Genomic DNA, 24,895 nt, shown 5'->3' with positions numbered 1-24,895 from the left:
TCCAGAGTGATCATGGGCCTCTTGGCTGCATCTCTGATCAGTCTTCTCCTTGTATGAGCTGAAAGTTTAGAGGGACGGCCAGGTCTTGGTAGATTTGCAGTGGTCTGATACTCCTTCCATTTCAATATTATCGCTTGCACAGTGCTCCTTGGGATGTTTAAAGCTTGGGAAATCTTTTTGTATCCAAATCCGGCTTTAAACTTCTTCACAACAGTATCTCGGACCTGCCTGGTGTGTTCCTTGTTCTTCATGATGCTCTCTGCGCTTTTAACGGACCTCTGAGACTATCACAGTGCAGGTGCATTTATACGGAGACTTGATTACACACAGGTGGATTGTATTTATCATCATTAGCCATTTAGGTCAACATTGGATCATTCAGAGATCCTCACTGAACTTCTGGAGAGAGTTTGCTGCACTGAAAGTAAAGGGGCTGAATAATTTTGCACGCCCAATTTTTCAGTTTTTGATTTGTTAAAAAAGTTTGAAATATCCAATAAATGTCGTTCCACTTCATGATTGTGTCCCACTTGTTGTTGATTCTTCACAAAAAAATACAGTTTTTTATCTTTATGTTTGAAGCCTGAAATGTGGCAAAAGGTCGCAAAGTTCAAGGGGGCCGAATACTTTCGCAAGGCACTGTATCAATAACCAGCCAGTATACACACGCATTTATGTTGCTAAGACAAAGTCAGCCTTACAACTGGTTATTCTTATCTTCACCAAAACATACTGGTAGTTATTACCATGCTATCACTACAATATTATTCATGATTACACTGAATAAGTATAGCAAAGGAAAACAATTAGCGTCAAACTACGAGTCTTGCAATTTCTACCGCAAAACAAGATGAGGTGAATGCAATTCTTTATTTGTACATGCCTTTGTTAAGATTCTGGAAAAGAAAGTGTTTGTTGGAATCTAATGTTTGTAGAAGATTAGGGAGTCCTGTTCAACAAAGTGACCCTCTACTTCAGAATATTTCCCTCTAACCCCACGCCTCCCTTTGGGTAGATCTCGGAAGTAGTTTCCTTGACTCGTCAAGTCCTTCTCCTTGCTTCCATCGGAGGTTTTGAGAAGCAAAGAATTGAGGAAAACACTGAGACCCATCCCTGAACTTTGTTCTGTAGTTTATTAGTGATGCTTTAACGTCCAAATTGAACAATATGCATAAATGAGCTGAAATGACCTGTACATATACTGTACCGGTCAAAAGTTTGGACACAGCTACTCATTACAGGGTTCTTTATTTTTTACTATTTTCTACATTGTAGAATAATAGTGAAGACATCAAACCTATGAAATAACACATATGGAATCATGTAACCAAAACAAGTGTTAAATCAAAATATATTTTATATTTGAGATTCTTCTAGGTAGCCACCCTTTGTCTTGATGACAGCTTTGCACACTCTAGGCATTCTCCCAACCAGCTTTATGAGGTAGTCACCTGGAATGCATTTCAATTAACAGGTGTGCCCTGTTAAAAGTTCATTTGTGGAATTTCTTTCCTTCTTAATGCATTTGAGCCAATCAGTTGTGCTGTGACAAGGTAGGGGTGGTATACAGAAGATAGCCCTATTTTGGTTAAAGACCAAGTCCATATTATGGCAAGAACAGCTCAAATAAGCAAAGAGAAACAACAGTCCATCATTACTTTAGGACATTAATCTCAGTCAATGCGGAAAATTAAGAACTTTGAAAGTTTGTTCAAGTGCAGTCACAAAAACCATTCAGCGCTATGATGAAACTGTCTCTCATGAGGACCGCCATGGGAAAGGAAGACCCAGAGTTCATTAGCGTTACCAGCCTCAGAAAATGCAGCCAGAAATAAATCCTTCACAGAGTTCAAGTACCAGACACATCTTAACATCAACTGTTCAGAGGAGAGTGAGTGTATCAGGCCTTCATGGTCAAATTGCTGGAAAGAAATCACTACTAAAGGACACCAATAATAAGAGACTTGGGCCAAGAAACACGAGCAATGGACATTAGACCAGAGGAAATCTGTCTTTTGGTCCGTTGAGTCCAAATTTGAGATATTTGGTTCCAACCCGCCGTGTCTTTGTGAGACGCAGAGTAGGTGAACGGATGATCTCCGCATGGTGGTTCCCACCGTGAAGCATGGAGGAGTTGGTGTGCTGGTGACACTGGCAGTGATTTATTTAGAATTCAAGGCACACAACCAGCATGGCTACCAGAGCGTTCCGCTGCGCTACGCCATCCCATCTGGTTTGCGCTTAGTGGGACAATCATTTGTTTTTCAACAATCAAAAACACACCTCCAGGCTGTGTAAGGGATTTTTGACCAAGGAGAGTGGAGTGCTGCATCAGATGACCTGGCCTCCACAATCACCTGACCTCAACCCAATTGAGTTTGACCATGAAGGAAAAGCAGCCAACAAGTGCTCAGCATATGTAGGAACTCTTTCAAGACTGTTGGAAAAGCATTCCTAACAAAGCTGGTTGAGAGAATGCCAAGAGTGTGCAAAGTTGTCAAGGCAAAGGCTACTTTGAAGAATCTAAAATATATTTTGATTTGTTTAACACTTTTTTGGTTACTACATGATTCCATGTGTGTTATTTCATAGTTTGCGTCTTCACTGTTATTCTACAATGTACAAAAAAGTAAAAATAAATAAAAACCCTTGAATGTGTGTGTAGGTGTGTCCAAACTTTTGACTGGTACTGTATTTAAATAAAAAGGCATCTTTCAGGAATTCACTGGTTTTTCAAGTCAATTAAAGGGATCGTTCAGTTTGAAGTTCTAGTAACATTGCTAAATTACCAGCTAGCAAACCATAAAACCCTTTGCATTTACTGTCACTTTCAGCAAGTAAAACATATAACACCTTTAACTATCCCTTTAAGAGAAACTCAAGTCAAAAATAAGAGGAAGGAGTAATGCTTCAGTGATTTATTCAACAGAAATCATTTGGTCCCCTCAACATCAATGAAACGGTTACAACAACGTCTTGTATGGTGAGCTGAGGTGAAGGGGGAACAGGGAGAAGGAACAGGGAGAAGGAACGATAGAATACTTCAGTGAAACAAATACAGAACAGAAAAGTTATCACAAAGGATAACCTTGACAAAAAACTGGAGGGGGTGAGATCCATGGGAGTACAACAGAGAGACTAAGAGAAGTGCAAACAAACGTTGACAGACATGGTAGTATCCAAAATAGCACCACATTCCCTATATAGTGCACTACTTTTGACCAGAGTTCATATAAAGTAGTGCACTATATAGGGAATATGCTGCCGTTTCAGATGCAGACCATGACATACTCACTTCGAGATACAATTAAATCGCACTATAGTGGAGTCCGATACAAATTAACCAACGACAAAACCTTGCAAAACAATTATTTTTTTCACCTCAGAAATGAACAAACCCACAATAAACCTCCTTTTACAAGAACCAAAGCTATGCAAAGGTGCATACGGAGTACTTTACCAGTACATGCTGCTTTTTACTGATGTAAGCAAACTTATGAGAATTGTACCTCTTATTTTAACTCTGCCTTCTGAGATAGTGGACACTGTAGCACCTGGGAGTTAGTTCAACCGTAAAACGCAGTTGTATCTTTCGAGGCCAAACTAAAGTATAATTTAAGTTTTAGTGCACAATTTTAAGGCAAAGGCCGATTGTCCCTTTGTTAAAGAGAGAAATAAGATTCTGCCCATTGTTAAAATTGGATCTAACACTTTCGGAAGATTCTGAGCCTTTAAGCCGTTATGCCTCAATATACCGTATCGGAAATCACTCAAGATTCTGGTAAATCCACCTCCTTTACTGAGTGAGTCATGTAATTAGAAACAGGAAGGAAATCTTGGGCGTCAAAACACAAAAGTCTAGTAACTAACGAGGAGAATCAAATTAGATGCTAATTTGAAACACAGTCAACAGGAAAAACACTAACAGGACAGGAATCTGAGTAGCCATATTGGCTCTTGGCAAGGAGATCACTATCATGGGCTCTGGCCCAATTTCTCTGGTCTTCAACTGAATCTTCAACACATACAGTAACACTGACAGAAGGAAGACATTTTGGATCAAAGGAGATGGACATCAGGGGCCCTGGCCCAATTCTCTGGTCTTTTCTGCATCTTCAACACAGTAGCACAAGAGAGAAAACTGCATCTTTCAACATCCGTTCATAGGGATGCTGTTTTTCCCTTACATCAAGTCATGCCTTCTACTTTCCAAACCATGCTTGTAGGTAGGAACTCAATGTCATAACTTGGGGTTGGTTGGTACAATCAGCACTCTCATCAACACATAGGATAGGCAACAAAAAATAAATCTAGACAATCACAAGTAAAAATGTTATGTAAAGACGAATGAGGTATGTTATGTCTCCAGTCCATTCAGTAGCCATCCCTTACTCAGCGCCATGGCAGATACAAGCCATTGTAAGAGCCATGCGTTGTCCAGAGCCGCACGAGGGCCTTTGTCCCTTTGATCCTATCGGGGCCTCCAGGGGCCCTTCTTGCTGTTTCATGTGTAGCTGGAGCATACAAGTACCCATCTTTTCTCTCCACTTTTACTAAAAACACCAAGTCTTTCTCATCGTTTTAAAAATCAAAAATCCCAGCTCCTCTACTCAACCAGTAGAGACAACACTGAAAATGTAGACAAAAAGCAACAAGGTTGAACAAAAACAACCTTCCACAGTAACCAGGAGTGAGGGGGGGGGTGGTGTCAACTGTAACCAGGAGTGAGGGGGGTGATGTAAACAATACCTCTAATATATGGTTTCTGCGGAAACAAGACAACTTCAACTAATTTCTTTAAAAAAAATGCAGTTCACCAACAGTCTGATTTCTGACCTAATAGGTTTACACCATGCATAAAATGTTTGTTTTTTATGCACAACATGCATATTACACACCACCTATAAGTTATTCAAGTGTAAACCGCACTCAATCTCTAAAAATACAAAAACCGAAATCATTTCTACTTAGCTTCCGGCAGGAAACAGTGTCACCATATCTTTGTTCACGCTGCCTCCAAGCGTTTTAACACCTGGTCCGAGTATTCAGGGTCTCGGCTTCTGCCTTGCCTAAATAACGGCCCAAGGCAGACTGACCCTCAACCTCGCCAAGAGCTCGTTCAAAACTCTCCACGGAGGAGTCAGAATTCCTTCTATTTCACACTGCCGTACACATTGGAGACAGCGCTGATTGCGACACCCCATTGAGAACACACAAATACAAGCTTAGGTCGATTTGACTGAGACCAGACAGTTGTCAAAGTTACTTCGAAGCCACTTTGGCAGCTTGATCACTCCTGCCATTGACCCGATACTTGAATGAGAAACTGAAAACACCAGCCATATAGGCTACTACTTTATGAAAGCACATAGTCAAGGTGGAACGATGTCTGAGGACTCTAACACTGGAGTGTGAACTGAACACAATGCTAAACATCGCCCAAGAGAAAGAGTTAAAAGAATGAGATGGGCATGGTTACTCAACAACAATAATTGTCAATACTACCTCCAAAGCTGCCTCAAAGGCAAAGCGCAAATATCTTTTTGTACTTCTAGCTGTATGAAGAAGTGCATTTGTCCGATGACAAAATGCAATGGGGACAACACAGGGGAGAGGGCAGTAGACACATAATGACGTTTCTCTACATATTTATATAGCTTTCCCTCAGAGCTTCCTTGGCAATAATTAACATGATATAAAATCCCTGTATAAGTACCCATTTTTAAACAAGTTACTGAATTAAATCTCTGAGGGGTTTTGAGTTCAGGTAAGGGTATTCAGTGGTAAAATAGGCATCTTTTGCAATTTGCAGTGTAAACTCGTGGCTACAGTGCCAACTACCTCAGTATTTGTTGTTGCTGTATTGTGGGGAAGTTCTCTTTCCACTTTCAGAGAACCATGTTTCCAAACAGTTTATCCATAGTATATAATTCATATCTACCACAAAACCTTTCTTGACATGCATTAATCTGACTAAAAGTACACGGCATAGAAAAATGAATGGCTGTTGCAGAAATAACTGCAACAAGAAAACTCATAGCTTTGTGAGGAAACAACTACATCAACATGATGATTGAGTTTGAAAAGATAAGGGGAAAAGGCAAAGAAAGGAAATAACGTCACAGTTTGTTGCGGGGGGCATGACTAAAAACAAATCATTATTTTTGGGGCTTTTTACAATTTAGCTGATCAACTCTTCATTTTCGAGTTGTGTGTGATGAATGTGTGTGTGTGCGCTTGTTCCAGCATGTGATCGTCAGTGAGTGTGTTAGGGTGCGGCTGTAAAAGAGAAGTTAGCTGCCAGCTTCACTTTATTGCGAGGAGTCCTCTTGCTGGGGCTGTTTTCAACGGACGCCATTTTGCGGGTCACATTCTGTGGAGGCTTGGTAGTCATGGAAACCAAAACAACAAGGTTCTGGTTGTTGTCAGTTAATGCTTCTATAGGCTCAGATGTGTCACAGACAGCAGGGGCTGCTACTTCTTCTGCTACAGCTTCCTCCTCAAGTTTATCACGCTCTGAAAAACACAATGGCATCATATATCCAGGTCAGTCCAAGGGAAGATGTCGGCTGTGTGTATAGCGGAGCACGAGTAAGCTCGAAGCTAATGCCTAGGCGGGCTAACAGTCTCATGGCACACAGAAGACCTGGGTTTGAAACGCGGTTGATCACATGATCAGCTCACCTGCTGGTGATGGCGTCTGCTCGAAGCGGATGAGGTCAGCCTGTTGGAGAACGGGGTCAGGGTGCAGCTGGGGAGAGGGCAGGCAGGAGGGTACTGGGCCACACAGCAGGTCTACTGGAGAGGTCAGACATAGCAGCTCTGTCTCCACCCCACCAACACCTGATGGAGAAAAAAAGAGACTTAATTTCTGCTTCAATGTATAAACAACTATTAAAAAGCCTAAAAACACCTACAAGGCAAAAAGAAGAACATCAAAACATTGGTAATAGTGCCTATGACTCCAGTGGTGTGGTTAGCTACCTGGGCTGTGAGTTTCAGACTCTGTGTTGCTACAGGGGCTGTCTCTCTGGCTGGCCCCGTCCTCAGGCTCCTCTGAGGCTGCAGGGCTGGCTCCAGTGGCTCGAGCTGCTGAGGAGAACCAACCAACCAACCCACAGACCATTATTACACTCTTTCCATTACAGAGTAAAACACTGTGCCTTCAAGACACTACCATTTCTGTTCCCATCATACAAGCAAAACACCACGACTTCTGTTCCCATTACATGTCATGTTCTACTAGTCTCATGTTGAAGGATCATACAACATGATGCCCATGAGATGAACTGATAACAACCCCTTCCCGTATGTTAATACTAAATGCAGGTAAGGCCAAAGCCATTTGTTTCCACAGTTCCTGCTGCCAGACGGTTGATTTGTCTTTACCTTTCATATCGTTCTTCAAAACGATAATCCTCTTGTGGCCATGCCCTTTGATCCACACTACCTGCACACAGGCAGAAACAACATCCCATTTAATTACCACAAACCCCATCCATCCATCACCACAGAGTCTGCTATGGGGGCTAAAGCCGCACAGTGCAGGGACAGAGAAGGCAACTAACCACATTGACTACATCTGCTGCTTCGACAGTGACATCCCCAGTGCAGGTCCATATGCTGAAGAACTCTTTAGATACAAGCGTTATCAATTCCCATCTTATCATAACACATCTGTGTATTTCCAACATGTTGTTTAACAAGACGTTTCTTGTCTATCAGCTTTGAATTTGAGAAAAGCACTTAAACTTTTTTTGGTGAGGGTGAGTAGGAAGGCGAGTGTGGTGAGAGTTAGTCATTCTGTACCTGTGGTATGCCGTTGAGCAGGTCGTCTACGCTGCCGTAGCCGTAGGAGCGAGGTTGGAGGCCGCGTCCGGTGAACTTGGCGTAGGCCCCGGGGAACTCCGTTAGGGAGATCTGGTGGTAGTGGTAGGTGTGGAGCAGGGCACGCACCCTACGGGCAAACTGGTACAGACGGGTGAGTCTAACTCTCTCCTCGCCACGCTCGCCTTCCTCCTCACCCTCACCGTAGAACAGCTAGGAGGGGGGGAGAGAGAGAAGGGAAGTTATGAGAAACACCAGGGGAGGGCAAACTTTGTGGCTCGAGGGCCACATTGGGATTTCGAAATGAAACAGAGGGCCACACATTTTTTCAAGGGTGGGCCAGAATGGGTAGTTATTTGAAAATGTATAGGTCCATTGTCATTTCAACATATTTAGTCTAAATTGAGGTTTTTATTTTTAAACCCGCGGGTCGTAGTTTGCCGACCCTGGTCTAGACTAGACCTACACACAAAGACCTAATGGTCATCATTCCAAATATTCTAACATATAACCACAGTGTTTCATTCAAAAGGATTGTGCAATACGTCTCAGACAATTACAAAACCTGACTAACACAATGCTACCCAACTTTAAGACCCTGTGAAAAAGCCCTAAAAAAATGCTTTCAACAGGAATCCATGATCCTTCGTATCAGACAAATAGGCAGTAGAGCAAAAAGGTTCCAGTCTATAGAACTAGAATTAAACATTCGTTATAGTATGATATCTCTATGGTCCAGTCCACCGACCTCCACCAGGTAAGGCAGGCTCTTCAGCAGCTCGCTGAGCGAGAGGAAGCCGTATTCACAGGGTTTGAGCTGTACCCCATGTACAGAATGATACAGCAGACTCAAGCCCTCCACGCTGACGGAGCCGTCTCCCTCGTGCTGCCCCAGGCCCATCAGCAGGGACAGCAGCTGGCACGTTAACGAGCGCAGAGACTTCCTGTTGATCAGCTGGACCTCACGGCCGTTAGCGCCGTCCACCACCTGAGGAGAAGGTCAAATCAGATGCATTTATAAAAATCCCTTTATACTGCAGCAGGTATCAAAGTGCCTTCAGTTGGAGGTGAGAGATGAACCGTGGCATTCAGAAAACATGGCTGAATCTGGAATTGATAGCTCATTTCCAATATAAAGATGACATTTCAACGCACCAATAAGGGGCCTACAAACTCAAACCTCATCCAAGCCACTTCAGTGACATCAATTCATATCAGGAAATACTTGTGACTCATCCTTAGGGGCCAAAATAATGTTTGCTTGTTTACATGAGGTCTTGTATAGCTCAGGATGCTCTTGTTCAGTGTTGGAGTCGACAACCATCAAAACATGCAGTATCACAACCATTTAAATCAGTCTAAATCTATTAAGTACAACAGACAACTAAAGATGTATTGGACTGAACTGACTAGAAATTCCCAACCCATACCTTGACGACGTGGCAGAGGTTGACGAGCAGGGCGGGCAGGGAGGAGACGTCGTAGTCCTGGAGCCTCAGGCCGTAGCCGAAGGTCTTGCTGTACTCAGACAGTAGCTGGGCAGCAGGCAGGCTGGAGTCTCTCTGGGAACGGAGCATCTTGACCAGCTGGGCAGCCAGGGCCTTCACACGCTCTACCTCTGTTAGTGTCAGCACCTTCTCCTCTCCACACTCCAACACCTGGGGAAAGAGAGAGGTTCCATAACAAAATGTCCACTCTACTCTAGGAATAATGTTATTTGTACTGATAATCAATTACCCATTGGGACAGAAATGAGACACACACCAATATTTATTACACACAATTTTTATGGGAGGTAAAAAAAAAAAAAAAAAGCTGCTGGGTATGATAGTTATTACTGTCGGACGTTGCAATTAATTTCCAAATCATTCCAAATTAAGGTAGTGCTCTGGATAAATTGAGGATAATCTGACATTATCAATGGCTTCTCCTGCAGCACTCTGAAGTCAACCAATAAAAACACACACTCCTCCTGGGACAGAGAATGACTCTGGCCTCCACCCACCACGAGTACGTCGGGGATGGCCTCGAAGAGCTCCATGAGCTTGGTGAAGCCGTAGTAGGCGAGTTTGCACTGGCGTCCGAAGTGGTGGTGGTAGGTAGGGATGAACTTGGAGAAGGCCATGCGACAGTGGGGCTGGTGACGCAGTAGGTCCACCACCTCCTTACCAAACTGCTTGGTCCGCTCCATCTCATCTGATGTACGATCTGAATGGGACGAGGACAAAGGAGGGCAAGAGTTAACAACTCAGTTCTCTTTATTTATAAATATATATTTTTAGAAGCCAGCTACACATGTTCTCTGCTGGATGGCATCTCCCTGTTGTAATAAACCACATATTTATACATTTACTTCACCTTCTCTTCTTTTAGCTCACCCGGTAATTCCTATTACAGGTCATTTCATTTTTTGCCATTTTAAAGATTATACAGAAAAACAGGTAGAGGGAAAAACAACCTGATCCCCAAACCACATCAACCCCATACCAAGTAGAACAGGTATTTTCTGACTCTATTGAACAGAGAGAGGATGACAGTGTGGAAAGAGGTTGTGTCAAAAGGCAATAGGCCTGGTTTAAACCTACTGTATGCCGACAACGTAGACCGAAGGCTGCGGCATTACTGCTACACCAGCCAGGTCACAGTCAGGAGATAGTCAGGCATATGTGTGTGTAAAATGCATTACTTTATTCCATGCCAAGGATATTCTTATCCATCTCCAAGGGAATTTCTGGGTTGAATAAAGAAGAGTGAAAAAAAAAAACCTATCCAAAACAAAAGCGACTAATATTTCACAATTTTCCCCCAGGGATCAAATGTACAACTACAGACACAAACAAGACAACAACACAACCGTCTGGTCCCAAGTTGAACATATTTTCTAAACAAACGTTACCAATATTTCACATGTCCTTCCTAGAGCTGGGTATGTTCCCCCAGAGGATCAAATGTACTAGAAGGACATAACAACCCTCTGGCAGTTTATCCATGACCCTGATATCAGACCCATTAGGGTTGCAAAATTCTTGTTACTTTCCCCAAATTCCCAGAAAAGTACACTGGAACAATAACCACGAAAAATACAGATTCCTTTTGGGGAAATTACCAGAATGTTGCAACCCTAAGACCCATACAGAGGGACCTCATCTCACCTCTCTTGGGTACAGAGATGACAGTGTCCAAGTCCTGGTGTGTGATGGTGATGGTGGTGTCAGGGATCTCAGCTAGCAGGTCCATCAAATCACACATCCCATAGTCCAGCACCCGCCAGTCTCTGGAGAAGCACCTGTAGCAATAGAAACACGTTGAATGAACACACACACACACACACAGACAGGAGCCATTTGACACAGAAAATACACTTCCAAATGAATTCATATAAACACCATCACAAGTATATACACCTCCAAATAAGCCAATAGAAACAGAATCCAAACGAAGTCATAAAACAAATACTTTACTGTTAATTAACAATAGCTGACAGGAATGTGCTTAGCTTAGGATAGACAACATGATTGGCTGAGAGTGTGGGAATGGGCGGTCCTCCTATAGAATTGACCAGTGGTTGGTCTGCATGAATTTTAGACTCTTTGGCTCGACGGTATGCTTTGCTGAGAGAGTGGCGGAGTGGGCAGTTCCTATGGTAGTACTGACCAATGGTAGGCCTGCATGAAGTCTGTGATGGCCACCTGTTTGCTGGCCTGGAACTTGAGCAGTTTGAGGAGGTCCTGGGTGAATCTCTTCACCTGGGCACGGTGGGTCAGGGTCAGCAGACGCTTGGTCCCCATGCCAAGGATCTGGAGTTGAGAGGAAAGAGAGATTCATTCATGCTTTGTTTACTTCAGGGGTCGCCACCACTGAGAGTGTATGCAAGCACTTCCTGCTGCAATAATCTATTAGATGTTGTACTAATAGTTTCTGTCAGGGATCTAACCTCAAGGCTGTTGAAGTGTGTAATGAGAAACAAAGTGGGCAAGGCTTTGTCAGAAGGGATAGCAGATGGTCTCCCAGTCTCTTCATTGTGTGTTTGAGCTAGGAAGTCACTAAACTAGCAAGATTAAAAGTGATCCATCGTGTCAATTAATTGAGCTTGAGTAACTGCCATCTTTGATTATCTGTGTAAGTGAGCGATTTATTAAACTGTGTGTGTGTGTGTGTGTATGTATGATACCTGCAGTACGTGAGGCACAGCCTCCAGTAGCTCCAGCAGCTTAGAGTATCCGTAGTCAGAGACCCTACACTGCTTGGCATAGTGGTGGTGGTAGGCAGGTATGAACTTGCTGATGGGCATCAGGTTGCAGGGCTGACCCTTCATCAGGTCAATGAGCTCTCTACTGAACTGGATCAACTGGGGGTTCCCCACTGGGGACTTGCACCGCTGCGTCCACTGGTCTATGACACACACACACACACACAGCAAGAGGTTTTAATGACTTCTTTTATGATAGTAGTATGAGTGCAGCTCTGTCTTGGAGTGCTGGTATCTGCGTCAGCAGCACAGTATCCACCTACTAAAAATGTCAAGAAAGCAGTTTTTAGCTCAACATATCTCTGACAATTCTTATGACCTCCCGAGTATCTTCAAGTGTCTTTGAGAACAGTCTTATGCGATAGGGGTCTCTATTGTTAATGAATATAGGGTTTAAATTCTGTAGGTTTGTATTGCTTTTATGAACCCCAGAGGATTCCTCTGCGAGTCTAAATAAAAGGTTTTCAATGTAATTCTCCCCGAGGGTTAGGGCTGAGAGTCAGGTCAGTACCTGTGTTGGATGCGGGTGGCTTGTTGTGGATCCACTTGATGACCTTGAAGCCGTTCTGAGCAGTGACGATGTTAATGCCTGGTATACAGGTGATGAGGTGCTCCAAGGGGACACTCCCCTCCTCCTCCCCCTCTTCAGACACCGCCAGGGGGCCCAACTCTGATGCATAGCACTCTGAGAAACTGAGTCACAGTTAAAGCAAAATTAATATTCATGAAACACAAAATCTAGTAACATTTACAGTGTTATACGAAATTCCAAAAGGCCATTGCACTCCATTTGTATGAAATGGGTTCTAGAAATATTGTTTTGATTTATTAAAAAAGGTCTTTCCCATAAAAGTTCACTTTTATATCAAGGCAGATCTCTCGCACTCCATTTATTGAATTAAAATGTATTAAGCATCCACTGTCCGTTAGTCTATCCAGGCAGAGACAGCGTTGGTTACCTGAGCAGGGGCAGGGTTCCCTCATGGGACTGTAGCAGACAGTGGACCTGGGAGGCCAGGGTCTTCAGAGACACCACCACAAAAGGAATCTTATACGAGTCTGGGTCAAAGTCTGCCTCACTACAGGGGGGGGGACAGAGAGAGAGAGATCGAGCTCTTATGAAATACTTTCTCAAAAAGAGTCCTGTAAGATGACATAAATGTGTGTGTGTGTGCACTCATATGGGTCTTTCAGTCTATCCCTACCTGAAGTTCTGCTGTGTGTAGTGGTAACTGCAGACAGGCTCGTGGTACTCCAACTGTTCAAACACCACAGGACTACCATTAGCCGAGGACCCCTCCTGGGACGACCCCAGAGGGCTCTGCCTGGCCTGGCTACTGGGGAGGAGACACACCAGCCTACCTCCACCCTGCTCCCTCACTGCCACAACCTCTTGTAGTCTGTATAGGTCGCTCACCACCAGCTTACGACCAAATCTGGGGAGAGGTGGAGAGATGGGTGGAAAGGAATTAATAAAGTACATTGACATAGCCATTACTTAGCCTCCATTTACACAGGTAGCCAATTCTGATCTTTTTCCCCCCACTGATTGGTCTTTTAACCAATTAAATCAGATCTTATTGGTCAAAAGACCAATTAGTGAAAAAAAAGGATCAGGGCCCGTTTTCCCAAAAGCATCTTAAGAATAAGTTCATTAGAACCATAGGATCCCATAGTTCTAATGTTGAACTTAGCATTAAGATGCTTTTGGGAGAAAGTGTAAACGCAGCCACAGTACTTAACATTGCATAGGACTAACTCCTACAGAGGTGGAGGGAGGTTGAGTGATGAGGAGGAGAGAAGCAAAATGACTCACCTTTTCTCGTAGATTTCAGTGAACTTGAAAAGGGGAAGACAGCTGGCTGGCGCGTCCTGGAGAATCTGGAAGATTTCAGAGCTGAGGAAGAGGAAACCTTTTCATACCATCCATCTCAAACCAGGAACAAATCATGTGTTGGCGACATTTAAAAAAGGATGGTGACGAGTTCCAATCGAAGACATGAAACTGCCAAATGATGTGACAAGTAAGGGAGAGAGTACTACCTCAATGTTAGTTGTGCTGTACATACCGGAGCATGGCTAGAGACTTGTTGCCGGCCCCGGTGATGAGGGAGACGTGGATGCGTTTGCTTCCTATCTTGTAGCGGTGCAGGCTGCTCACAGCACCGATGGCCTGCTGTAGGGAGACGAACTGGACGGTGGCCTTCAGCTGGTAGTCTGTGTGGGGACTCAGCTCTACGCCTTTAACCTGGAGGGAGACACGCACGTTAGCTTCTCATGTCGTCTACAGTGCCCGCGATTTGGCACAAGCACACACAGCCGCGTCAGAAAATGACAGAATAGATTGAATCAATACAATGACACTAAACTACTAAATCCTGACCTCGCCATCTTGCTATTTAGCCTCAATTGGGAGACAGATTAAAGCTCTATTCATCTATAATGAATAGCATCAGAACACTGTCTGTACAGGACTCACCTGTCCGTGTCTGGAGAAGGCATCGTGCAGGCTCTGCTGCAGCTCTTTACGGGACATCCTGTAGTCCAGGTTGGCCACCTGCAAGTCTGCCCCGTCCGAGAAGGGCTCCGAGGCCTGTGGGCCCACAGGCAGACAGGGGCTGCTGCTGCCCCGGGGAGGAGGGCCTATTAGGGGGGAGGAGCGGCTCGACATGCAGGGGGATCCACTCCTGGAGCAGAGAGAAAGAGAGGAGTTCAGTGGGTTGGCAGCACCATAGGAAGGTATAGATTGAAATATCATGACCAAATCATCAAAGTGTCCGATATTTGTGTAGCTCAATGAGGTTACTTTAAGACGATTTGTGCAGGAAATTTTAAAACTAATTTGGGGGAATATTCCCTTGCATTGTTTTTTGGGGGGATAAAAAAAGGCTCAAGTTAAAACCAAGGCATAGACTGACGTCTCTCCTCGCCTAAAGACTGCTTACAGGGTAAGGAAACAAAATGGGTAATTCTGTAGTGTCTGATGGTCTCACCGTGAGGACCAGGAGCCTTGGGAGAGGCCCTGTGGCTGGGAGAGGACCGAGGCGCTAAAGGTCTTGTGCAGGGTCAGCTTGCTGAAGGCAGAGGGGGTGCTGATCTGGAACTCTCCAGAGCTCCGGTCCACATGACGCTCAGAGTCCGATGCACTGCGGGGGCTGGAGAGGTCTCTCCTGATGGGAGAGGGGACATTAACTTGAAGTTTAAAGATTATGGCATACTCAGCTCTCTGAAAACAGCAACTGCATGTGAGTTTTTGGCATCACCTCAGCTCCAGTAGTTTGAGCACAAGCCACCACATTTAGAAACAGCTGCTTATTAATTCCTACATCTGCCTATGTGTTCTACACTTCCTTGGGTCGATGGACCCCTCTATAACAGGGATACTTTTTGCAGGCCATTTTACAATATTGAAGGTAAAAACACATACAAGCATGTGGGAACCAACTGTGATGGAACCATCTAACAATTAGTACATTTGTTCTTTCTTCATTTTAGTCTGAAAGGGGCCCTGGTGTCCATAGCGTACCTCCTGCAGCTGAACATAGACTCTCCTATGAGGCCGGCCTTGATGGGGTGTTGCTGGGACGGCCCCTCTCCGTTACTGTGGGGGGAGGAGTTGTGCTGGCCTTTCTCCAGGGGGAAAACCCCAATCTTGGGCTTGGTCTCCAGTCCACCTAGCTCCTGCACCAGGGGGACAACCAAAGTGTAACTATATATGTAGTGGTGAATGTATTAGAATATCCATCAGCTTGGCAGAATGGATGTGAAGTGGAAGAGACTAATAGATAAACGATAAGAGCTGAGAGGAAGTGGTCCTTCAGAATGCTGGTGATTTTTTACCAAAGCTATTTATTCAAATCAGAGCTATACGTTTCCCCCACTGTTAGTATTATTCAACCTCTTGTATTGTCATAACTCTGACATTATCATCACCATTCTGCAGTCTTCCCCTCAGCTCTATTGTCAGGTGGAGACAAAGCAGCAGAATAAAAAGAGCAGAGATCAAAGTAACAGATCAAAAGCGTAGAAGAAAGAGACCATAAAAAACAGACTGTTACGGCCGGCGGGACAGGAAGCGATTACAAACAGAAGCAGGATTCTGACGAGATGAGGCATGGGATAGAGCAAAGATATGGGAGAGAGAGAGATATGCAATCATTAGATTGATCATTAATTGACGCAATGAATTTAAAAAAAGATCAACCAGACATTATATGAAGCATGGGACAAAGTGTTAAAATGCCACACATTGATTAAAACATTACATGAAATGTTGAACAAAGCACAGAAACAGACCAGGCATTAAACTACATGAAGCATGGGATGAAGCATGGCTATAGTTTAAAAACCACAGGTTAGCGCAGGCAGATTGGAGGACATGGACAGGGTTAGGGGAGGACAGGTGGCACGCGGGATGGGGGGGGCGGCAGGATGCTGCTGACCTGAGGAAGGGTTCTGGTTTGGGGGGGAACGGGGAAAGGTGTCCCCCCGCTCCCCCTCCTGGGGCTGTAGGGCCTCTCAGGCACCGGAACAGAGAGGGGGAGCGAGGATTCCCTCTCTCTCTGACACTCACGCCTCGCACGCCTTTTCCTCCTAGGGGAGCCCAGCTTCTCCAGGGGAAGGAAGGAAAAAGAGGAGGGAAGAGGTTGAACTGGAAGCAGAGGTGGAGTCTCAGATGAGGAGGGTGGTGGGGTCGGGTCGTTTCCCTCCTCAGTGGACGGAGCTGAGAAGGAGAGGGTGATGCGCCGGCCGAACACGTCCTCGTTCTCCATGCGCTTGAGGGCGCGCTCCGCCGCTTCCTGCGAGCTGAAGCGGAGGACGGCGGTGCCGGTGGCCATGGAGACGCCCAGCACCTTGCCCCCGCAGTTGTCCGAGAGGCGGCGGAGGCGGTTTCCCACGCTCTTGCCGTCGCAGCCCGGCGGCAGGTTGTACACATAGAGCAGGTTGAAACCGAGCTGGTGGGGGGAGGAGAGGAGGGAAAGAGAGAAGAGGGGACCGCTCTGGGTTTACGTTTTTGAACATTCTTTGGAAATGTGTTTTGAAATGACAAGAGGTTTGCAGGCTCGGAGTCTTGTGATTCGTAGCATTACACTACTGAAGATCACACTGTAGAACGAGAGGGAAGACACAGGACCCGTGTGGCTCAGTTGGTAGAGCATGGCACTTGCAAGGCCAGGGTTGTGGGTTCGATTCCCACAGAGGGACCAGTATGGACAAATATGAAAATGTAAGTCGCTCTGGATAAGAGCGTTTGCTAAATGACTCAAAAGTCAAATGTAAAGAGGTCTAGAACCATTGGAAGAGTAAAGGGCAGATTTCAGATTGCCCAGAAGTAATGCCTAAAGGGCAGATATTGTCTCTGAGCAACCAGTCAGAGTACTGTACATGTATTGAAAAGTGAACTTCTGACATTCTGCAGTATGGATTACATATATCAATTAAGCATCTCTGAAGCCTACCTGTGATTTGACAGCCTGTCTGGGCGGCAGGTCGGCTACCATCTCTTCAAAGGCCACGTGGCGGTGGGCGTGCTGCAGCAGGGCGTCCGACGTCTGACCGCTCTTATGGACCAGGATCACCTGGAAACCATGGCGATGCCGGAGATCACTCAGCTCGCTGGCAAAGTTCACGTCGGCTGCGAAACGGATTCAGAAAAGGGGTTAACTACGTAGGTATGGAGTGGACGGACGAACGAAATGAAAGAAAAACAGTTTTAACATCCATAAGGTAAAATGAGCACACGCACAGGAGACTAGCACCACAGTAGCAGGGGCAGTGTGTGTTTCCGCAAAGCGCCGCAGGCTCTGACGAAGCTTGTCGTCCGCAGCGTTCTTGGCGGTAGCGTTAATGTGCGCTACCGTCACCTGGGGAAAAAATGAACCAGAAGACAATCAGACATTGCTCATTTAGGTAGAGTCAGAGACTGAAGAATACAGCGGAACACTTTACCAGCTGAGGGAATCAGATCACACACAGGTTACCTGGCAGTTGTTGAGCTCCTGGATGACGGCCTTGTTCTCCTTGCTGATGTCACAGACGCAGATGAACTCTGCCTCTCTGTGGCCCTGAAAGAAGTGGTTGCGGAGGCGCTGGACCACAGCTGCAGCAGAGCGACCGCTGGGAACGCAGCAGTTCTCGATGTCCCAGAAAACACCCACCGGAGGGATGTTCTCAGGGCCTTCTGGAGAACCTGGGGAGGAGAAAAACGCCAAATGTGTTCAGAAATTGAGCAAAACTGGGAGGTACTACTGTCCTGCATGTCTCTAGTGAGAATTGTTTTTGAGAAAAATGTTGGTTCAGTGTGCCCTTCTGAACACGACTGGCATCATTACAGTGATACATACCATACTTTGTTGCAGATTTGCCCAGGCTGGAACCCAGCAGTAGCAGGCCGTCGGAGGAGGTCCCACAGCCATTACACACGGGGATTGGCACTGAGGCCGACTGGGCCGGGGGCAGAGGAATGTTAGGCCACAACTTGTCTGCAGGCTGAACACGTGGAAAGAACAAGTTATCATTCTGTAGTCAGACAAAACAACCCATGTCTTCAAATGTTGTAATATTGTACAGTCAGGGACGGCAAAGAGTCATTTCTAAATGATGGGCAAATGACACAAATTGTAACTCGTATGCATGTAACTGAACAAAGTACTGCCCGTTCCTGTATACAAGTGACACCCAATACAATAGAGTGCCACCACCACAGTGAACAAAGAGAATTCCACCAACCTTCGTCAAACAATCCCGGCAGTAGTGCGCCCCCGTGCGACAAACTGTGCGTTCAAGATTGAAGTGCATAGCATTAGAAGAACAGATATGTCCCGAGGTGGGTATGTGGGGGTCACTGTGTGCTGCCAATGATCTCTGGACCCCCAGAGTGGCAGGGTTGTAATCACCACCACAGGGGTAATACCCAGCTGCCCTATGGTGGGGGGTGGAGGTGGTAATGAATTTAGACTCGTTGTAGGGTAAAGGGATGGAGGGGTAAGAGTGGAGAGGTCTGAGAAGGCCTCCTGTACAGCAGGAGCATGGTAGGTGGGAGTGAGACTGAAAGGGTAGGGGCTGGGACGTGGTGTCTACAGAGGGGATGTGGAGCTTGTAGCTCCCAGAGGGGAGTAGCGTGGCTCTGGCATCCCCTCCACCACCACCAAGGCTGGGGAAGTGCAGGTGTGAGTTGAGGGTGGTTGGCGTTATTTGACCGGCTCCTAGCCTGCTGAAAGAGGCTTCCTGAGAACTTGGAGGGAGGTAGAGTGGGACACCACTGCTGACACCGACACTACTACTAATACTAGCGCTACCTCCACCACTAACAACCCCATAACCACCACGACCCAATGGGTCTGTGCTGCAGTGCTCACAGTGAGTGCACACGCTTACTTTGGGACTACCCCCCTGTAGTGGTAGTTGTTGGAGGGAGTCTTGTGGAAGAGGAGGCAGACAGGGAGGGGGCAGAGGGAGGGGGGCGAGGGGGAAGGGCTGGGAGGCAGCGGTATGATGCGGAGGAGGAGGCAGATCTTTCAGATCCAATACTGGCTTTCTGTTGTCCATGTAATCGTTCTGGGAAAAGAAGTTAAACAAACAAAAAGGTTATTTCTCAGCATAATAATTTCATGCTTACTACTTATTTTTTTATTTGGCATTTGATTCCTGATTGATGTTGTACTGCATTGTTGAGGAGAGTTAGTAAGCATTTCACTGAACAGTGCTCACGTGACCAATAAACTTTGATATGATGGGGAAATGTATTCTAGTTTACCCTGACCCATCTTTGTACAACTTACACCTCAGCTCTACTACACACGTGGCGTTGCTTTGCCTTCGGCGCCGTGACAATGTGACGTTCTACCTGCTACACAGAACATATGCAACCAAAAATCAACCTTTTTCACTCGAGAATTGAACCTCGATGAATCTTGAGCTTGGAGGCTGCCGTTGGAAGGGACGCAAAGGCGAGCGCAACACAGCAGTATAGCAGCTTTCATTAATGTCAAAGGAAGCATTTCCTCAATGGCTGATGGCAATGCTGGATGCCTGATGTCTATAGCATAGCACGGCCATAAGATGGGAGAGAAAAGTTGATGAAAGTAATCCAGTTCACTGATAAGAGTAAAGAGACGTATGCTCCTTTGTGTCTAACATGTCAGATAGTGGCCTTGGGAGGATTCACAATATGTAATAAGAGGAACCATCATTCTACAACAACCAAGTTCAGGAACAAATGGTCTCTGGCTTTTGAAGCCTATCTAAAATGACTGGAGGCAGCAATGTACATAGTTATGACTATAATGCTACATTTCACATCTCATTAAAAAAGGCAAGTAGGTTAAAGAACAAATTCTTATTTACAATGATGGTCTACCCCGGCCAATCCCTCCTCTAACAGCGCTGGGCCAATTGTGCACCACCTTATGGGACTCCCGATCACAGCCGGTTGTGACACAGACCGGGATCGAACCTGGGTCTGTAATGACGCCTTAGACCGCTGCGTCACTCAGGATCCACAAATCCTCTTTTATTCCACAGACTTCACTCTCCACAATTCACACATGGCTTCCTCTCAAAGCTTCAAATTAATTGGTCCCTCTATGTTGAAATCAGTATCTTCAATGTCTACCCCTAATAATACGATTGATTAGAGCTGGTAAGAGAAACCACAAATTGACACCGACCACTTATCGTGGACATTTAGCTAATATCGTTCATTACCTGAAAGGGACTTATTAAATAAGTTTGCTTATGTGGGCGATTGCTAACGGGACAATTGATAGCTACACCATTTAAAGTAGTAGTAGCTTTAACTCCTTTGGGATAGGGGGCGGTATTTTGACGTCCGGATGAAAAGCGTTGCTCGCTCCTACCTGACACGCAGGCGTCCCATCTAGAGCTCTGGAAATGCAAATGCGCTACGCTAAACGCTAATAGTATTAGTTAAAACGCAAACGTTCATTAAAATACACATGCAGGGTATTGAATTAAAGCTACACTCGTTGTGAATCCAGGCAACAAGTCAGATTTTTAAAATGCTTTTCGGCGAAAGCATGAGAAGCTATTATCTGATAGCATGTAACACCCCAAAAGACCCGCAGGGGATGTAAACAAAATAATTAGCATAGTCGGCGCTACACAAACCGCACAATAAAATATAAAACATTCATTACCTTTGACCATCTTCTTTGTTGGCACTCCTTGATGTCCCATAATCACTATTGGGTCTTTTTTTCCGATTAAATCGGTCCATATATAGCCTAGATATCGATCTATGAAGACTGTGTGATAAACGGAAAAAAATAGCGTTTCATAACGTAACGTCATTTTTTAAAAGTAAAAAAGTCGACGATAAACTTTCACAAAACACTTCAAAATACTTTTGTAATGCAACTTTAGGTATTAGTACACGTTAATAAGCGATAAAATTAATCAGGAGGCGATGTAAATTCTATAGGTGGTCGTCTGGAAAAAATGTCCGGAGAAATCTCAACCAAAACATCCTGTTGGAGGCCGGAGGGAATCGGTTCCCTTGGGTCGGTTCGACCAAGAATCAAATCCGAAGCAAATGAGAAGACTCTAGACATCCTGTGGAAGCTGTAGGTACTGCAACCTCGGCCTCATTTAATACGGTTCACCTTTAACAATTCCTGGAAGTGGCGCATGGATATTTTTTTCCATTTTCAGTGATCAGATTTTCCTGCGCTTTTCGATGAAACAGACGCTCTGTTATAGTCACAGCCGTGATTTAACCAGTTTTAGAAACGTCAGAGTGTTTTCCATCCACACATACTAATCATATGCATATACTATATTCCTGGCCTGAGTAGCAGGGCGCTGAAATGTTGCGCGATTTTTAACAGAATGTTCGAAAAAGTAGGGGGTAGGAGCAAGATTAAAGTAAACGGCCTGCTACTCAGGCCCAGAAGCTAGGATATGTATATAATTGGTAGATTTGGATAGAAAACACTCTAAAGATTCTAAAACTGTTAAAATAATGTCTGAGTATAACAGAACTGAAATGGCAGGCGAAACCCAGAGGACAACCCCCCCCAAAAAAATCATCCTACCACTGATTTCAATGGCTGGCATTTTTATAATAGGTCGAAATCGTGCCCGACTGCAGTTCCTAGGGCTTCCACTAGATGTCAACAGTCTAGAGTTTCAGGCTGGTTTTTGGAAAAATGAGCCAGAAATTGTAGTTTTTCTAGGTAGCTCCCATTTTGGCTGTAGTGTTTCCAAGCTCGTGAATGAGAGCGCATTCTTTGGTATTTTTCTCCAGTAGAGATAATAACAATTCTCAGTCTTAAATTGTATTGTTTATTTGCATATTAGGGTACCTAAGGTTTGTATTTTTGTATTTCATACCCATCATAGAACGTAAACTATCGTCGGTCTCCGGCTACAATGTCAAAACTTAATTGAAGCAGAATGTAATGTTACATACTTGTTTGTCTGTGTTGTAACTTGGGGTGTTTTGCTGCTCGGGGGTGGAGAAGCACTCTGTGAGTTTCCAGAGCCGGGACGAGGCCTCTTTCTTGGGATGACTGAGCCATGGGAAGGGCCTAGAACTGCATATGGATCTCTCCTTTCCCAGTCCTTCCATCATACAACCTAGCAAAGCCTTTCACCATCTTGCTTCCTTCTCATGCTTCCCTAAGATAGAGAAAAGAGGAAGCCCTTTGTTTTAAATGTTTCCAAATTGGTCTTCTTAAGTTTCCACTGGCTGCAATAGGGTAGCTAGCGTTATCTAGCTAGCGACTACCACAGAATATTTAAACCTACCCCCAGGGCTTTACAGAGCTACCATTTGGGGGGCATATGCTCCTAAATATTTAGCTGTGCTGTCTGGAATTATAACTTGGGAGCACAGTGCCCCTAAAAAACAGAATCCAGGTAATAATTGTTGAAACGATTTCTTCGCTGTCCCGCAGCCGCAGTAGTATGCAAACATGTGGTGGCACAGGAAGGAAAAGGTAGCTTCTTCAGGAGAAGAACATGTGGTGGCACAGAAAGGAAAAGGTAGCTTCTTCAGGAGATGAGCTTCAAAACTAGCTAGGATTCATATATTTTAGTCATTTAGCAGACACTTATCTAGAGCGGCTTATAAGAGCAATTAGCGCTCAGATTTTTCACCAAGTCGGCTTGGGGATTCAAACCAGCAACCTTTGGGTTACGGTCCCAACACTCTTATCCACTAGCTACCTGCCACCTTTATATATGCCCACTATAGGCCATCTTAAAAATCTTCTAGATTTATTCAATTACAATACCCCTGTATTTTTATCAATGAAAGGACAATCTGCAATTACTACAAAAATTTGGGACTTATAAATAATAAACCCATTGATTCCTGTAGAGTAGAACTTAAACTGCCCCATGAGCTTAGTTTAACTGTCATAATCAGAATCAAAAATATAAACTTGTTCTCCCTGTTTGTAAACAAACAATGTAAACAAACACTATAGCCTCAAACATGGTTAAAACGGTATTTTTATATAATGATGGTCGGTCTGTTAATTTAAGTGTGGTTACATTTCCCACAGGCCAATCCCTCAACCTTTTACCGAAACAGTGGCGGGAAATTGCTTTAGTTATCGTTTCAACTGCGGATTGCCGCTTGAATACCTCAAATATGTTTATTTGTGTGCTTGGGAGCACGTGTGGAAAATGTCAGCATAGAGCACCAAGCAAATTGTTAACTGCAGAGTTTAGCCGATTAAACTCAACGTTTTAAATCGTGGAGTTGAGTTGCCTATGCAGTTGTGACATGCTAGTGTGGATTTACTGTTTAGCTATACACGTGCCATTAAACTAAATGCGTGTTCCCGTTTGCTATGTTCATGACCAACTGCCCTCATAATTCACTGGTTAATTTTAGTGGTGAAACGAGGCGTGTACCTAGCTAACAGGACTGTTTGCGTAAACCAATCTCAGTGTTTGGTTAGCAGCTAACCATAGTGAGTTAGCTAACGTTACATGGATTCGCATGAAAGTAATTACAAAAACTAAACAATTTTGCGGCACAACCCAAACGACATAGCTTTCCCTCTAAAACCATTGTGGCAATTCCTCAAAACATAACCTTGACAAATGACAGGAATTCTGTCTCCCATAAGAGAACCGTTAAAGTTAGCTAGCCTAGGTTGGTAGGTAGCCAGCTAATGCTAACTGACGATTGTCTGTTGAGACAGCAGCTGCTACATACTGCTTAGTAGTAGGTACAAGGGATAACATCATGCTATATCAACAGTCAACGTATTTGAATGGGGTATTTATCTAGATAACTGGTTATTTCTTACCTGACTGGCGAGCTAGCTAGCTACTTTACTTCCTTTCTTCTCATCATATCCCTCCGTAGTATTGTTTCGCGTTATCCGTCTACCTAGCAACCAGACGTTTTTTTTTAACATACATTTGCCATAAACGATTCCACCACTGTCGCAATTGCACACAAAGCACCCAACTAGTTTCAAGTGTCCTTGCCACTGAGCTTATCGTTATATCCTTGCTAGCTGGTTATCAAATTCCTCAAAACGAAATTTACCATAATTACAACAGTATGCTGATCAAATTTGTAGCCATTGTAATGTAAAATAACTACTAAATAACCTGTAATGGAATAAATAATTTGCTAACGAAGGCAATTCGTTCTCTCTATTCTGGAACGTCCGTCAATTTCAAATCGTGTAATGTTCCCACTTTTCTAGTGGGAAATTGGTTTAGCAAATCGAAACATTTGTTTGTGTCCACAAGGTTTATTTATTACATAACTCGTTTTTAATTTCTTAGAACTTGTAACGGTGCACCGAATGACTAATAAAGTGATCCCCG

General features: G+C 44.5%; 1 protein-coding gene across 6 annotated transcripts; it reads right to left on the bottom strand.

The window, feature by feature from the left end:
• Positions 1-2,903: 2,903 nt before the first annotated feature.
• LOC112230233 (meiosis regulator and mRNA stability factor 1) lies at positions 2,904-24,890 on the bottom strand. Of its 6 annotated transcripts, none has more exons than XM_024396439.2 (27): positions 24,364-24,890; positions 22,509-22,717; positions 18,806-19,633; positions 18,421-18,565; positions 18,058-18,266; positions 17,823-17,940; positions 17,536-17,711; positions 16,519-17,031; positions 15,603-15,757; positions 15,070-15,246; positions 14,556-14,763; positions 14,146-14,324; positions 13,893-13,973; positions 13,282-13,512; positions 13,036-13,155; positions 12,588-12,769; positions 11,999-12,219; positions 11,482-11,624; positions 10,980-11,113; positions 9,833-10,035; positions 9,258-9,485; positions 8,576-8,815; positions 7,810-8,040; positions 7,390-7,450; positions 6,985-7,092; positions 6,685-6,843; positions 2,904-6,516 (listed from the first exon to the last, which is right to left on the bottom strand). In XM_024396439.2, the coding sequence occupies exons 2-27, from the start codon at positions 22,668-22,670 to the stop codon at positions 6,269-6,271; spliced, it is 5,460 nt and encodes a 1,819-aa protein (XP_024252207.1). In that variant the 5' UTR covers positions 22,671-22,717; positions 24,364-24,890; the 3' UTR covers positions 2,904-6,268. The 6 variants fall into 6 exon arrangements, with proteins under 6 accessions (XP_024252207.1, XP_024252208.1, XP_024252209.1 ...); XM_024396440.2 differs by having other exon boundaries at positions 6,985-7,089; XM_024396441.2 differs by having other exon boundaries at positions 18,421-18,520.
• Between the last annotated feature and the right edge of the window lie 5 nt (positions 24,891-24,895).

Source organism: Oncorhynchus tshawytscha, linkage group LG32 (genome assembly GCF_018296145.1).
Source record: "Oncorhynchus tshawytscha isolate Ot180627B linkage group LG32, Otsh_v2.0, whole genome shotgun sequence".
NCBI lineage: Eukaryota > Metazoa > Chordata > Actinopteri > Salmoniformes > Salmonidae > Oncorhynchus > Oncorhynchus tshawytscha.
This window is presented reverse-complemented; position numbering and strand designations above follow the sequence as displayed.

What these genes read in the sequence shown, in the direction of transcription:
- LOC112230233 (XM_024396439.2), bottom strand. Translation starts at nt 22,670, where the DNA reads ATGATGGAAGGACTGGGAAAGGAGAGATCCATATGCAGTTCTAGGCCC. An exon ending in AAGTCTCTAGCCATGCTCCG is followed by an intron (nt 13,974 to 14,145) that starts GTATGTACAGCA and finishes CCTCTTCCTCAG; the next exon opens with CTCTGAAATCTTCCAGATTC. An exon ending in TTCATGCAGGCCTACCATTG is followed by an intron (nt 11,114 to 11,481) that starts GTCAGTACTACC and finishes CTATTGCTACAG; the next exon opens with GTGCTTCTCCAGAGACTGGC.